The 15,060-nt window shown below is 46.2% G+C and overlaps 1 protein-coding gene across 3 annotated transcripts in view; it reads left to right on the top strand.

The window, feature by feature from the left end:
- Positions 1-9,153, top strand: part of ELOVL2 (ELOVL fatty acid elongase 2) — a 62,366-nt gene extending 53,213 nt beyond the window's left edge. For all 3 annotated transcript variants that reach the window (XM_038584170.1, XM_038584168.1, XM_038584169.1), the window contains exons 5-8: positions 1,073-1,244; positions 3,705-3,829; positions 4,502-4,636; positions 6,126-9,153. In XM_038584170.1, coding sequence (XP_038440098.1) covers positions 1,073-1,244; positions 3,705-3,829; positions 4,502-4,636; positions 6,126-6,251 — 558 coding nt within the window. In that variant the 3' untranslated portion in view covers positions 6,252-9,153. The remainder of the gene's footprint in view (positions 1-1,072; positions 1,245-3,704; positions 3,830-4,501; positions 4,637-6,125) is intronic.
- The last annotated feature ends 5,907 nt before the right edge of the window (positions 9,154-15,060 follow it).

The raw sequence follows: 15,060 nt of genomic DNA, 5'->3' as shown, positions 1-15,060 counted from the left end.
TAGGTTTATATTTGGCTTAATGCCTGTGAAGTTTAATTGTACCCTTAAGCATTAAGGTGGACAAGCCACCACACCTTATTATGTTCTTGGGAAGCAGACAATAGAGCATGATATTCTAACTTCAAAGTTCCCGTTATATATAATCTTCTCATATGTTTAAATGTTACCACTAAAACCACAGCATCCTTAAAGTGTTTCCCCCTGTAGCTGAGACTTTTGTAAGGGGCTCAGGAGGGAAGGGAAGTGGGAGGAAGAGCATTTTGATTTTAAGTTTTTATTTAAATTTCAGTTAATATCCAGTGTGATATTAGTTTCAGGTGTACAGTGTTGTGATTCAGTACTTCCATACAACCCTGGAGGCATCTGGATTTTAAATCTGAGGAGACTTGAGAGAAGTAGTCTCCTACTTATAGGCTGCTCCTGGGCCCTCGAGCGGTTAAGAGACAAAAACATAGGTACCTTAGAGGAATAGGGAAACAAATGAAAACCTAGTGTAACCAACAGTGGTGATCTGTTGAGTGCTAAGCACTGAGCAAAGGGGGGACGGTCCCTGCCCTGCGTGACCCTAATGACAGGTCACGCTTACTAAGAGCAGAAGCATAAATTGGGGAATACAAAGGCAGCAGCGGCTGATTCGGCCTAAGACAAGCCAGGAGGAGGGGAAGGTAGAGTTCCAGAGGTAGGAGGGTGGATGTGGGGAGGAGGGTGCTAGGAAGCCCGGAGTGTACACATCGCAGCAGGTGCTGGAGGAAGGGTGAGCAGAGCACACTGACCACGCGTGTCCGAGGGGGCCCTGGAGGTGGCAGCTGTGCCTTCGGGGCAGAAGCCTGGACCCTGCAGGTGCACAGGAGCAGCCCCATCAGATCTGCTTGTTGGAGGGGCAACTCGTTTTTGCCAGAGTGGGGTGGGCCGCTGGGGGAGAAACTGGAGACAGAGATGTCAGGAAGGTGCTGTCTTGGTTGTCTGAGAAAAATGCATGCAAGTGAAACACAGGTTTCTAGAGGGAGCTAGGGCAGCAGGAGGGGCATTTTCATGGCTCACCTTTTCTGTTCCTGTTTTCACATTCTTACAGGTAGCGAAGGTGTTATGGTGGTACTACTTCTCCAAATCCATAGAGTTCCTGGACACAATTTTCTTTGTTTTGCGGAAAAAAACCAGTCAGATTACTTTTCTTCACGTGTACCACCATGCCTCTATGTTTAACATCTGGTGGTGTGTTCTGAACTGGATACCTTGCGGGCAGAGTAAGTGACTTTGTTGATTTTTCAGTTCTGTGTAACCAGTCTTCTAAGCCCTCTGGTGAGCGTCTTGTACTGAATATTGCATATGGATCAGGAGAGAGGGAAGGGAGGCCGCGGGGAAACACATGTTTGCCAGTGGCCAGTTAGTGTTTGTTTGGTCTTTGATTCTGGCAAAATCAGAGAATTGCCTTAAATTTTAAAACCCTTTTTTTCCCATGCACCAAAGGTCTGAGGGTCAGAAGTGTGCACCCCAGCTAGAGCAATTTTACTCCAGCACCAGGGGCTGAAGGACATCAGTGGAAATAAATATGGCACCTTCCCCAGTTGCCCCTTGGCAGTGCTATAGCTTGGGGTCCTTTCAACTTCTAGGACTTTTTTTTCCCATTCTAAAAAAATTAAGATCACATCTCCTTGTGGCTTTCAATATATTTTTTTTAACAGAGAGCTATGATACATATTCTATCCTAGCCTCTGTACAGGCATATACTTTGTATGAAACAAGAATTTGAGGAAATCTTTCCCCTAGCTGTGTGTGATGCACTCCGGGTTTTGTTGTTAATTCTTCACTTTTCCGAAAGGCTGATGATGACTCTCACTACAGTGATTTCACAGTTCACTAAGGTCTCCATTATGACCTGCAGTAGCAACAGCAGGTCGCTGTCGCTCTCTGATTGTCTTTTATCCCCAAATCTAAAAATATCCTATAAACCCTCAAAACAGGTAAAACTTAAATCAAAATGATTTGGGGATCTTAGAGATATATTTTTTAACTGTCAAGAATGTTTGGAATAGATCAGTGACTATGAAGAAATTGAAAAATGAAACCAGCATGTGAAGAAGGAAATTGCTAGGGGTGCAGGAGTCAGGGAGAGATGGGATTTTTATACCTCTCCTGGACCAAAATCTAGTTTCTTGAGTTTAGTTATTAAGACCATGATAGACTTAGGCTGTAATCAACATATAGCTCATAATCAACATCAAAGAATTATTATCAAGGTTAAGTACTTTTTGTGCTTATCAGCTATTTCATTACAAATTACTCAACAGCTGAACGAGTCTCCTATAATCTCTGTGTAAAGACTCAGGATTCCCGTAGGTAAGATGCTGTGACAATTTCTAGTCAACCTACAATATTATAAAAATTATAAGCAGCAGCTACTCATTTTCCATTCATTCATGGGAGTGAAAACTCAGGTGAGTAGAGAACTACCACTGACATTATGCTAGCTGGCACTCTGAAATTCTTTCGTGTTTTCCTGTAAATCCAAGTTCTCTAACAAGTTATCCCAGCCAGTGTTTGCTGAGGAATTACTGGAAGGGAGTGTGGGTTTCACTTCTTATACATTGATAACGCATTTATCTACCCAGAACTCTGATTTAGAATTGGAAAACCAGGCTGGAGAATTTTTTTTTTTTTTTTTTTTTTTTTTTTTTTTTCAGGCTGGAGAATTTAAATTAAGCAGTGGAGGTGCAGTACTTCTCAGATTATGTAATATTATTTGGTCAATCCCGTCACCACCCAGAGAGGTAATTACCATCACGCCTGTTTTCCAGATGACAAAATCAAAATTCACAAAGTAAAATCCACATATTCCAGGGGACTTAGCTACTCAGGGTCCTCTAGCTCCTCAGCGCCTTCCGCTGCAGGACTCAGAGCTCCATCCGGATCCCCCAAGATAGCACGGAAGTAGTATTCACCTTGCCCGCCACTGTTGTAAGCACTTTGCATGTATTTATTGATTTAATCCTCATGACAGTGAGTATCCCAGTTTCCAACAAATAACCAGTCTCTGACATCTCATCCCTTGCAGCTAAATCCTTCTGCTTCTGAGTTGAACTAACCAAGAACTTAGCTCTTTTCCCTTTGGTTTCCTGAAACACACCCCTCACCCACAGTGATGGCAGCTGCAGGGACTTCAGGAAGGCAGGGGTGGAGAGTGGCACAGCACAGGTTAGCACAGCAGATGTCCTAAAATTAAGTTTCCGATCTCTCTTGTCCCAGCCTCCTCCCCTGCTGCACCTGCCCTCGCCTCCCCCCCACCCCCCACGTCTCCTGGTTCCTGGGCTCCTTTCAGGTAGAATTTATAAAGAGCATCATACTCTCTTGTTCACCCACGTACCCTCCTTCCACAATCAAAATGATTCATCAAAGGTTTAGCGAAAGCGGAGACCCGTCTCTTTCAAAGGATCTGTGCCACCAGTTTTAAGCTAACATGTCGTTTTTCTCCCAGATTAGTGGATAGGAATGACAGATCAGGAATTACCTGTTTGGTTGACACTCTGGCTGAAGGGCCATCCCAGTCCTGTCTCAGTGACTGTGGCTGAACCCCGGAGTAAGGATAGCACAGAGACGAAGGTGAATTTCTCAGTGTGAGAGTAGTGCAGTTTCTCCTCTTCAGCACAGGAAGACTCACTCCCATCTGCTAAAGGGCGAACAGTAATTTTTCTTCTGTACTTCTATAGGTTTCTTTGGACCGACATTGAACAGTTTTATCCACATTCTCATGTACTCCTACTACGGCCTCTCTGTGTTTCCGTCTATGCACAAGTATCTGTGGTGGAAGAAATATCTCACACAGGCTCAGCTGGTATGTTATGCCTTCGTTCAGCTTTTATCCATGTGGAGCATCCAAATATATTCTCACAGGTGGAGGAAAGGCATCTGTCATCTTTGACAGAGGCTTTTCTGTGTGAGGAGGCTGCTGGCTTCTCTCTCAAATTAGCCTTTTTTTAAAAAAAAAAAGATTTTATTTATTCACGAGAGACAGAGAGAGAGAGACAGAGGAAGAGGAAGAGAGGAAGAAGCAGGCTCCATGGGGAGCCAGATGCTGGACTCGATCCCAGAACCCTGGGATCATGATCTGAGCCTAAGGCAGACGCTTAGGTGCCCAGGTGCCCCTCAAATTTGCCTTGTAAGAATTGAACCTACTGTGCTAAAGTGTCCCCTGTGGATACAATGAGCGCGTTCCTAGCTTTGAAACGTAGATGATGCGTAGATGATTTAACACAGACATTAATGTGAAAAGATTCCTCTCTACGTAAAGAATTTCACCCGCTACCTTTCCATGAGGAAATTAGTGGTAAGTGTCCACACCTACCAGTGTAATTTCAAGTAAGCTGTTCGGAGAGGATAGTGGGCTGCTTCAGAGTTTTGTTTTATTCCTGCGAAACTTAGGGAGTGCTGTCAGACTTCAAAATGGTTTTCCTGTGGCCTGCCTGTAGCCTCACGGTGCCGCCCTCCTGCCCCCCTCTCCCCGCAGGTGCAGTTCGTGCTCACCATCACACATACCATGAGTGCGGTGGTCAAGCCCTGTGGCTTCCCCCTGGGCTGTCTGATCTTCCAGTCTTCCTACATGCTCACATTAGTCATCCTCTTCCTGAACTTTTATGCGCAGGTAAGTGACTGGTCAGTCTCCAGCGGCAAGACCGAGCGCAGAGCGTTGGCCCTCACAGCAGGCTTAAGGTTGCTGATTGAGTCGGGTAGCACATACTTGTGGGGAACGGAGGCACAGACACCTGCGCCTTCCTCACTCTACTCCTTGCATCCTCCTCTTGAACGGTAACCACTGCCGTAGCCCAGGGGGCCCTTATTCTAGCTTAATGAAGTCACATGTGTGGTTCATGTGTCTGCACCGTGCTGCCAAAGTCTTCTATGTGGAGGCAGCAAACCTGTTTGAATGGAGGAGGACACAGGTTCAGTGACTTTAGTAATCAAATTGGTTTCTATGTCAGCACCTGGGACACTGCAGACTCACTGGGAAAAAAAAAAATTCTTTTAGGGCTAGCCCTGGTGGTCACATTGGCTTTTTCTTCACTAAGTGTCATTTCCTTTTTAAGCAATCGTTTAAATGGAGCAGAGCCTCAGAACGCAAGTTCAGAGCTGCTCTGTGAAGACAAAAACTGATGGAAGCCCTAACGGAGTGCAGGCCTCGGGTGGTCGGAGATTTTAAGTTGCCCTCCTTTGGGGGCTTTAAAAAATACCATAGAAACATATTTATATTCAAAATGGTACTTTCTCGAAATTGCAATCAACTGTATTTCTTTATTCAGACAAGTGCTTGCTTTCTCCATTTGCGTGTGCTGCAAGTTAACCCACAAGGGGCTTCGTCCAGCTGTGGGAACCTGAACTTCTGGCGGGTTCTTAAGCCCCCATGTTTCTGAAATTGGTCTGGCCAGGCTTTGTGCTTTGTAAGAGATAAAAGTTTCCTGTGAGAATTTCTAAAGAAATAACCATGGGGAGAACCAAACAAAGCCAGCTGAACAGAAGCAGAAACAGACCAGCAGGGAAGCTAAGGGAGTCCACGTGGTGCCTGAGCGTGTGGCCCCACAGGGTGGGCAGTGGGCTCAGGACTTCAACCCTACTTGTTGGTTCAAATGGAGTCTTACTCCTTAGAGTTGAGTATACAATTTCAGTCCTGACCCTTGTTAATACCATTGCTTTAAAAAAAAAAAAAATGAAATCAGGTATTTTGTCAGAATAGGAAGGACATGCCAAAACCCAAATCAAGCCAGAATCTGAGGTACTGGTATTATTTGAATAACAGCACTTTTTCAACTTGAATTGGAAAGGATCTAATTTTTAGGAACTACAAGTAAGCAACTAACACAGAATAATTTGAATGCTAATCCCATAATACATAAATCCTAGCCAGTGTCGACAAGGTGAAAGAAACAACCTTTTGTTGTAATTCATTCATGTTTGTCTTGGTTCCCTACCCTATTTATGTTTTTAACCATTAGCTTAAAAATTGTCATATTACAAAAATTCTCCTTTGTCCATTATACAATCAAACCATGAACTGTTTTAGATGATATGCCGTGTCAGAGACAGTTTTACTCAAGAATCCCTTTCTTCTTCCTCTTTGAAATATATACATCCAACAGACATACCGGAAAAAGCCAGTGAAGGAAAATATGGAAGAGCCACCTGCAGGGAAAGAAGTTAAGAATGGTTTTTCCAAAGCCTACGTCACCGCAGCCAACGGGGTAATAAACAAGAAAGCACAGTAAACGCCGAATAACAGACCAAGCACATATGACAGCCTAACAGATTCGCTTGTTTTAAAGCAAAGACTGAATTGAAAGTTATATTATGTTTTAGCATAAACTAATTTCTTTTGAGTTTATAAATCATTTGTACCCGGAATGTATTAATATATTGCCATTAGGTTAATCTGTTACCTGAATGCTTCCATGAGCACACCGCGTCACCTCAGAACTGGTGCAGCTTCTCTCCTCCTCCCCACAAGCCGAGCCCCTCGCCAGAAACTGTCTTCATAACGCCTTATGCACATACAAAGCCAGGAGACATGGAGCCTTGTTTTCCAAAGTCAGTCTTCAAATAAAAAGTTTTATTCAGATTAAAATGCTTAAAACAAAATGTTAGTTTCTAACTACAGGGTATGTCTTAATCTATATGAAGCAATAATTGCTTTATCCTCATGAAGCAATAAAGTCATCAGTCCATTTGTTCCCTTAGGACTCCACCCTGGAAAATATTAAAATGGATTATAAATGGAAGCCAGGAGAACCTAGCAAAACTTTTCTCTTTTAAGGAAGAGTCTGTCAGAGGCCTAAGTCTCAACTTAGTGATATGGCAGTGAAATTTGTATTTTGACGATTACTTTTTCTAAGAAGAAAAAAAAATCCTCTGCCAAATCCTCAGAGCTCAGGGGCTTTGGATAGGAGTTGTTCAGTTTTAACTTGGTTTCCATAACTATTCATATATTCGCATCTACCTCCTATGTTCCATTCCCCCAGGTTAGGTTGTAAACAGGCACCTTGCCCAGTTTTAAAAGCAGGATCTAACTCGGGCTGCCTGTTTTGCTTTCTGACCTGGAATCTTCCCTTCTCCCTAGAAGGATAAGCCACTGAAATATTTGTAAATCAGAGCAGTTGGGGCAAAACAGACACTGACTTTGCCTGCTATGTCTCGTGAGCCTGCTTCTATTAGCCCCACATACCTGCAGTCACTCTTTGTAGGTTAGGTTTTTGAAAAGAGGAAGCAGAGAGGACTATGGAAAGATCCTCACACTGAGCGGGGGCCTGGGAATGCACCTCAATGAAAAGTGCCAATTTGGCAAAATCAGCACCTCCCTTCCCTGCCAGGCCGACACGAGTTCTAATGGAGAACAAGCACAGAAGCAGAGAGGAGAGCAGGAGTGGATAGTGGTTTTTTTTTTTTTAATCTCCCCAAGTATTGGGCTTTGACTGTTGCACCAAGAACAGAAATATTTTTTGAAGATGTGAGGAAGATTTATACCCTGTAGTACAAGACGTGCCACGTGTGACACCTTCTCTTTCAAATAACCTGTAGGTCGTAGGGTTGAGGTCAGCAGCACAAGTGCCAGAAAGGCATCTTACGGTGGCCCGGACACAGGGCAGTCGGTTAGGGAGTGACTTTGTCCTCTTTCCCCTCGCTTTCTAGGGTTTGGCATTCTTTTCCCCACTTAAAAAAGAGCTTGGACTCTGGTATGACACTGAACATGGACACCGTTCATGTTTTCTCACTTTTCAGTCACGTCCACTCCCCTCGCAGGTCCCAGCCTGCTTTGTGGAAGGGACAGATCTTAGCTAGTTGTCATAGTAACTGCACTGTGCATAGATGTACGTGTGACATATGGTCACTTGGTCCATTTTTATTGAACAGACATTTAGGTCTGATGCCAGCTTACTCTTGGATTTATTTTTCTAAAAAGTTTTCTAAAATTAATTTTTCTAGGGTGCTTAATCCCCACTTTATTCCATCCCAGCAGAAATTCAATTTAAAATAAGGGCTAGCCCCAAGTATGCCTCTGATGACTCCCCTGTCACAAAACACGGGTTGGACTAAGGAGAAAACCCCTCAGGGCAACTGGATTCTAGTTCAGCTTTAGGTCCCAAGTGAAGACTAAAAATCTGTTGTCAAAGTGCATTCCGGGGGAAAAAAATGAGAATCGGGGAGAAGCTGGACCTTACCAGGTATTCATTGTTTGCAGCTGGTTCTCAAATGTCAGGGAGGCCCTAAAATCTCCCCGTTCTGCATCTTACCTGCAATTTTGGTGCTTTCCTGGACTTGGTATCGGCAGAGCAAGGAGGGAAGCCGTCCTTAGCAGAATGACAAAGCCCCAACAGCTCTACTCTAATTATAGGGCAGTTGGAGACCTCTCAGTTTTCAGTGGGAAAAACACGGGTAGTTTGCGCTTTCCAGCTCAATTCAGAGGTTTCAGGGCGTGATTTCCCATTGGATCTTTAATTCTAGTGAAGCTAATCAAACAATGGCGCCTTAATAAACCATTCCACGGCTGATACGAACACACAGAGCTGTGAAATCCTAGCCACGAAAACTGAATCAGCTAAAATATTTTAACTTGTCATTACGTATTGGAACTTTAAAAAGCAAAATGTCTACATTTAATGTGATTTTCCTAAGACTGCAAAAAAAACCAACCTATATAATCTGTTAGAAGAATGAAAACTTTTTGTTCCCAAATTTCCTTTTATTCATAATGAAAATATGAACTATAAGCACGTTAAAAATTCCTATTGTTTTTTAAACAAAATGGAATGTTAGATGGAAATGAAGTGACATTTTCAACCCATCAAAATGCTATATTGAAGCCCTTACGCATTTTGAGAGAGGAGGTCCTCCCCATGGCCACCAGAGGGATTGTTCGTAAGGCAAAGGATACTTACTGTTATGGGCATGTAAGAGGCTATTCTGACTCTTCCATATCATTTTATGAGGTTCCTGGGGGACTTCCTTTTTTTAGAAAGTAAGGATATCACTTTCTGGTTTTCCTTCAAAAGTACTTGAGCCCATACTATCATGGTTGGGGTGGACAGGGAGGCAGGAGAAGCCATTTTTCTTTGTAGACAGATAAGCATTCTGTATGATTGTTGTATAATAAATTGATTTTTACACTAAAACGTAGCATGTTGAGATTGTTCTTATTTGGTTCAAAGACCTTAAAATGTGTGCCTGCATGGTATTCCAAATGACCTATTACTCAGGTATCTTTTTTTTTTAATAAAGGGATATTTTAGCAATTCATTTTAAACGTTTAATTCTTCATTTCAATAAACAATGCATGGCCTGTTATGTAACATGATTACCTTTACACAGTATTCATAGACCAAGTTAAACTGTTTCAGGAAATGGTTATTACAGGAAAAACGTAAGACCAATTAGACGAGCAGAGGATATGATGGTCATAACAGATCTCCATAGAATAACCTGAGGAGGAGGAGTCCTGGCATGGTTGAGGGGACGATGCTCTGGGCCCCAGTCTGGCAGAGAGGGGCTGAGCTGAGGAGTGGGATGTGAGCAGAGACTTGGCCACCCTGAAGCCCCAGAGAGACTTATCTTAAGTCAAGGTCATGGAGCAGGATCACTGATAGGCGGTGGTGTGTCAGTGTAGAGTGTTGAGCAGTGATATTAAAAAGAGCAAGTCCAAAAGATGTGCTCAAAGTCCGCTTTTGAAATTGCTTAAATTCCTGGATAGTAATGGGGATGGCGCAAGAGGGGGACTTCACCGTAGCTCTCTGAATGGGGGCCAGAGGTTTCAGGCATGAGCACGAGAGGACGGTTTAAAGAGCCTCCACTTAAAAAAAAAGAAAAAAAAAAGAAAAAAAAGAAAAGGAAATCTCAGTAGATTAAGATTTTTATTTATTCATAAGAGACAGAGAGAGGGGGAGAGAGGCAGAGACACAGGCAGAGGGAGAAGCAGGCTCCATGCAGGGAGCCTGATGTGGGACTCGATCCGGGGTCTCCAGGATCACACCCTGGGCTGAAGGCAGGTGCTAAACCACTGGGCCACCAGGGACCCTGAGATTCCCTTTTAAACAGTGGGTGGAATCAATTCATGCTTACAAATAGAAGAAATCCTTTTGTCTCTAGGGCAAAGCCTAATAATTTACTGCAAAGTAAAAGACCTCCTCTAAGCGTTCACCCCATTATGTTTCTTAGTTTCTTTATATAAAGAAAACTCCAGTGTGGTTACAGCAGGATTTTTTTCAAAATCAGTCACATCCACATACTTAAGAGTTCTCTTCCGAGGCACACAAAGAAATAAGCACGCTCACAGGACTGCGGTCACCAGAAATATGTCTTGACCTTCAGGAGGTCATGGTTTTCAGGAAATCATGATTTTCAGTCATAGAAAAAAAAAAAAAGTGTGGGACCATGCGTAGGTCATTTTCCTGTCTTAGGAAACTGTGGAGGGAACATTGGAGTAACAGCAAGAGGGCAAGCAGCTTGCAACTGCGGTCGTTCTGGGAGCGGGGACCCACTGTGAAGGTGGCTGAGGCCAGGTCCCTGCAAGCTCCCACAGCACCGCCTACAGCTCGCTGACCCCTGAAGGCGCCCGGGCCTGGGACTCCTGAGCACTGAACAACCAAAGAACGTTTTCTTCAAGTTTGCCTGGGTTGATGGAAAATGAACTTCACGGCCCTTGGTAACAAATACTAGACATTGCAATTTCTCAAAGATTGAAGCACTCCGCGGAGCTAGCCCATGTAGAACGAGCTGTCATAAAAAAAAATAGAAAAAGCTAGTTTAGCCCTCTGGGATTTAGATAAACTCTGGAAATAGTAACGTTTGCTCAAGTATTTGTCAGATCTACCTTGCCCGGTGCTGCGGGTTACACTAGAGATGCTGGGTGACCCGGGTGACCCCCCTGCCCCCGGAGTTCCCAGTCCGGTGCAGCAGATGGAGAAAGGGCGTCACCGAGAAGGGAGCATGGGAGGCAGGCGGCCGGGAGAAGCTCCTGGAGGCGGCGAGAGCGAGCTCGGCTTCGGGGACCAGAGGGCTCCGTGCAGGCCAGGGGCTTTGCTCAGGAAGATTCGGAGGTTCAGCGCCAGGATCCCAACGGAGTCCCCGTCCCCCCAGCAAGTACCCGGTCTGCAACAAAGTGGCAAAGAGAAAACCCAAGTTCCCGCTGCTGGCGGCCCGGGGACAGGATGGGGGAGACGGGGCGGGGGAGCCCGCGGTGGTGGGCAGGCCCGGGGAGCAGTGCTCAGGGTCCTGCCCAGGCCTGGCCGGCGCGCACCTGTCCGCGTCCATGCATGCACCTGGCTGTGTCGCAGCCACACACCTGGCCGTGTCCACGCATGCACCTGGCTGTGTCACAGCCACACACCTGGCCATGTCCATGGACACACCTGGCTGCGTCCATGCACGCACCTGGCCGTGTTGCAGCCACACACCTGGCCGTGTCCACGCATGCACCTGGCTGTGTCGCAGCCATGCACCTGGCCATGTCCACGCATGCACCTGGCCGCGTTCACACATGCACCTGGCCATGTCACAGCCACGCACACCTACCGCGTGTTGCAGCCACGAACGCACCTGGCCCTGTCCACGCACACCTACTGCATGTCCAGCCACACACACACCGTTGCAGCCATGCACACCTACCGCATGTCACAACCACGCACACACCTACCATGTGTCACAGCCACACACACACCTACCACGTGTCCAGCCACGCACAGACCTGGCCATGTTGCAGTGATACACATACATCTACCACGTGTCACAGGCGCACACACACACACACACCGGGCCCATGTCACAGGGACATGCATACACCTACCGTGTGTCACAGGCACACACACACCTGGGCCATGTGATAGTGATACACCTACTGTGTGTCACAGCCACGCACACACCTGGCCCATGTCACAGGGATACACACACCTACCATGTGTCACAGCCACACACACACCTGGCCCATGTCACAGTGATACACATACACCTACTGTGTGTCACAGGCACACACACACACCTGGTCCCCCCCCCACACACACATATATTTATATAAATAAAAAGATTTATTTTAAGCAATTGGTTTATGTAATTGTGGGGGGCTGGCAACTGAAATCTGTAGGGCAGGCCAGCAGGCTAGAAATTCAGGTCAGAATGGTGTCACCTTGAGTCTGAAATCTTGCGAGGCAGGCCAAGAGGCTGGAAACTCAGGTAGGGTTTCCATGTTGCAATATTGACTCAGAATTGCTCCTTTTTCAAGTTGTCTTTGCTCTTAAGGCCTTGAGCTGATTGAATGAGGCCCACCCACACTATGGAGGATAACTTGCTTTACTCAAAGTCTACTGATTCAAATATCAATTATGTCTATAAACCCCTTCTGGCAAGTCTAGACTGGTGTTTGAGCAGACAGTGGGTCATAGTGTGCCAAAGTTAACACACAAAAATGAGCACCACATGTTCCCTTGGTAAAATGACCAAGACTCCGCAACTTGTTTTTTACCCTTCTTGACTTCACTGCCACACAAAAAGGCTAACAGCCTCAGTCTCAAAATTCTCTTGGGCTTTGGCTTCTGAGACCCTGCAGAAGCCCAGAGATTCCCCTGCTGCTTTCTCCTCCTAAGATTACTAATTAGGTCATCTTTCATTTCTGCTAAGGCACAAAGGGGAATAAACCTTGAGAGCAGACCAGGCCACAGACTTGTAAAGCAACCGTCTCTGTACCACAAGAGAAGTGTGGTCTCAGAGATGAGTAAGTCATTAAGCAAGCCCAGAGGAGGGGTAACAATTGACCTGGGTGGGAAGTAGCGAGGCCCTTCTGTAAGGAAAGGAAGTGGAGTCAGACCTGGAAGCACACTTAGAGACTCAGTGGTAGAAGGAGGAGAGAATTGGGTGAAGAGTTGTTCTAGCGGAAGGAAGCAGCAATATTAGAGAAAGGCATAATGACAGGGCTGCTATTGTGCATTCCAGAAACTTCCACTAGTTAAGAGGAGCCTCAGTATAGAGCATGCAGAGTGACAGGTAGAGGCAAAGGATGAGGCTAAACATGTTTAGCCTGGAGTGTGCTGCCACCAGGAAGCTGTGACAGTATTCTGGGGAGATGGACGATGGGTGCGATGGTCATGGAGAAAAATAATATAATTGGGGAAAGGAGAAGAGGTAGGAGAAGCCAGGGGCAGAGACACAGAACTGGGGCGGGGCCTGGAGGAGGAGATCATGAGGGAGATTTTACTGGAAGGTGCCACAAAACTTTAAAGTGAGGAGGCAGGATCCCTGGGTGGCGTAGCAGTTTGGTGCCTGCCTTTGGCCCAGGGCGATCCTGGAGACCCGGGATCAAATCCCACGTCGGGCTCCCGGAGCATGGAGCCTGCTTCTCCCTCTGCCTCTCTCTCTCTCTCTCTGTGGCTATCATAAATAAATAAAAAAAATAAAAATAAAAAAAAAATAAAGTGGGGAGGGAAAGAGTCAAACTTAAGAGCTCGAGCTTAGGGGAGGAGTGGATGGCGAGGCCATGAACTCACAGGGGAGGGCCTGTACTGGCACGGGGCTGAGCCACCAGAAAATGCCAGCATTGTGGACATACGTGGCGTAAGGTGCGTGCATAATCCCCAGTTGGGACTTGTCCAGTGGGCAGGTGCGATCGCACCGGCACTCAGGTAGCCTTTGTGCCTGAAAGACAGGGAGAGGAGAGAGTTGGCACCTCCAAGACAGTTAACTAGAAAGGATGGCTGAAGAGGGACTCAGAGAAAGGGGAGAGGGAAGTGTCCCTGAAGCCAAGGAAAGAGAGTATGTAAACAGAGTCAAATGCTGCCAGGTGATCAGCTGAGCAAATACGGAAAGAAGAGCACTCAGCTGGGTCATTGAGTTAACAAATTGCTGGGGCTTTAGAGTGAATGAGAGGAGCCCACACCCTGCCCCGCCCAAAGAAAACCAAGCCACATGAAAATAATACCCAAGAATTAAAACTATGAAGGGAGACCCATAGTTGCTAAAAGAGAGCGAAGGGGAGTGTGAGTGAGGGGGAGTCTGAATGAACCTGCAGGTTGAGGGCAAGAAGCAGGTAACCAGGCCCCTCCCTTTGTTTCCACAGGAAAAACAGAATATACTTTACTGCCTGATCCCCTGAAAGTCAGCTCTGGCCTTGAACAAACCCCACATAGAACGCAGCCCAGGGGAGCCCTGCCCCTTGGAAAGGCTTGGCCTCACTCTTTGCTGCCGGAAGGGTGGGGAAGGAGCCAAGTGGTGGGAGAGACATAAACTGGGGAGGGTCATTCACACAGCCCAACTTGTGTCTCCAAGTGCGATGCCCAGTTTAAGATGGCAACACAGGAAGGTTCTGAACTCGCCTCCTCCACGCAACACACCAAATTACACCTCTTAATAGAACAACTTGTCCTGAAGAACTAGAGGCCAACTGAACAGCTGTTGAACCAACCAAAGGCAAAGAAAAGAGCAAGACAGAGATGTGGTAACAAAGGGAACCCCCATTCGGGAACAGATGCCTCTGTCCTTGGGCACAGGAAAAAAACCCTGAGGTTTAAAGAAGCAACTAGCACATAGAAGATCCACTCTGCCAAGAACAACTCTGCCAAGCTGCAGAAGCAGCTGCAAGAAAGCTCTGCAGGTCAAAGGGAGGCAGTTTGTAATCCTACCCCATCTGGGAAGCCTGGACTGGAAGAGTCTAGACACCATGGCAAGTGGGTCTGGTCATCTCAGTCAGCTTGTGACCTCAGTGAAAGCCAGGATCCATAGACCAACGCCATCCCTAGATGTGCTGGGACATAGAAAAAGAGCCATGGTTTAAAAGGGCAGAGGATTTATGGGAACCCTCTCCTCTCCCTCCTGCTTCAAAGGCCCAAACTGGAGCAAGGTCTGGCCGCCATAAGGGTGGTTTTGAATGTCATTACCGCAGGGTCCTGACACCACCGCTGGTGGCTCTGCTCATCACAGGGAGCTGGTGCCCTCAGCAAGCCTGGGGTTCTGAAGCCCACACCAACTTCAGTCAGCTGGGGCACAGTAAAAAAGCCGAGGTTTGAAAGAGCCAAGGAACTGTGAGAATGTTCTATCCCCTCCCCT

This window comes from Canis lupus, chromosome 35, assembly GCF_011100685.1.
Source record: "Canis lupus familiaris isolate Mischka breed German Shepherd chromosome 35, alternate assembly UU_Cfam_GSD_1.0, whole genome shotgun sequence".
In the NCBI taxonomy this organism is placed as follows: Eukaryota; Metazoa; Chordata; class Mammalia; order Carnivora; family Canidae; genus Canis; species Canis lupus.
Note: the sequence above shows the minus strand (reverse complement) of the source record. Positions and strands in the feature narration are given on the sequence as shown.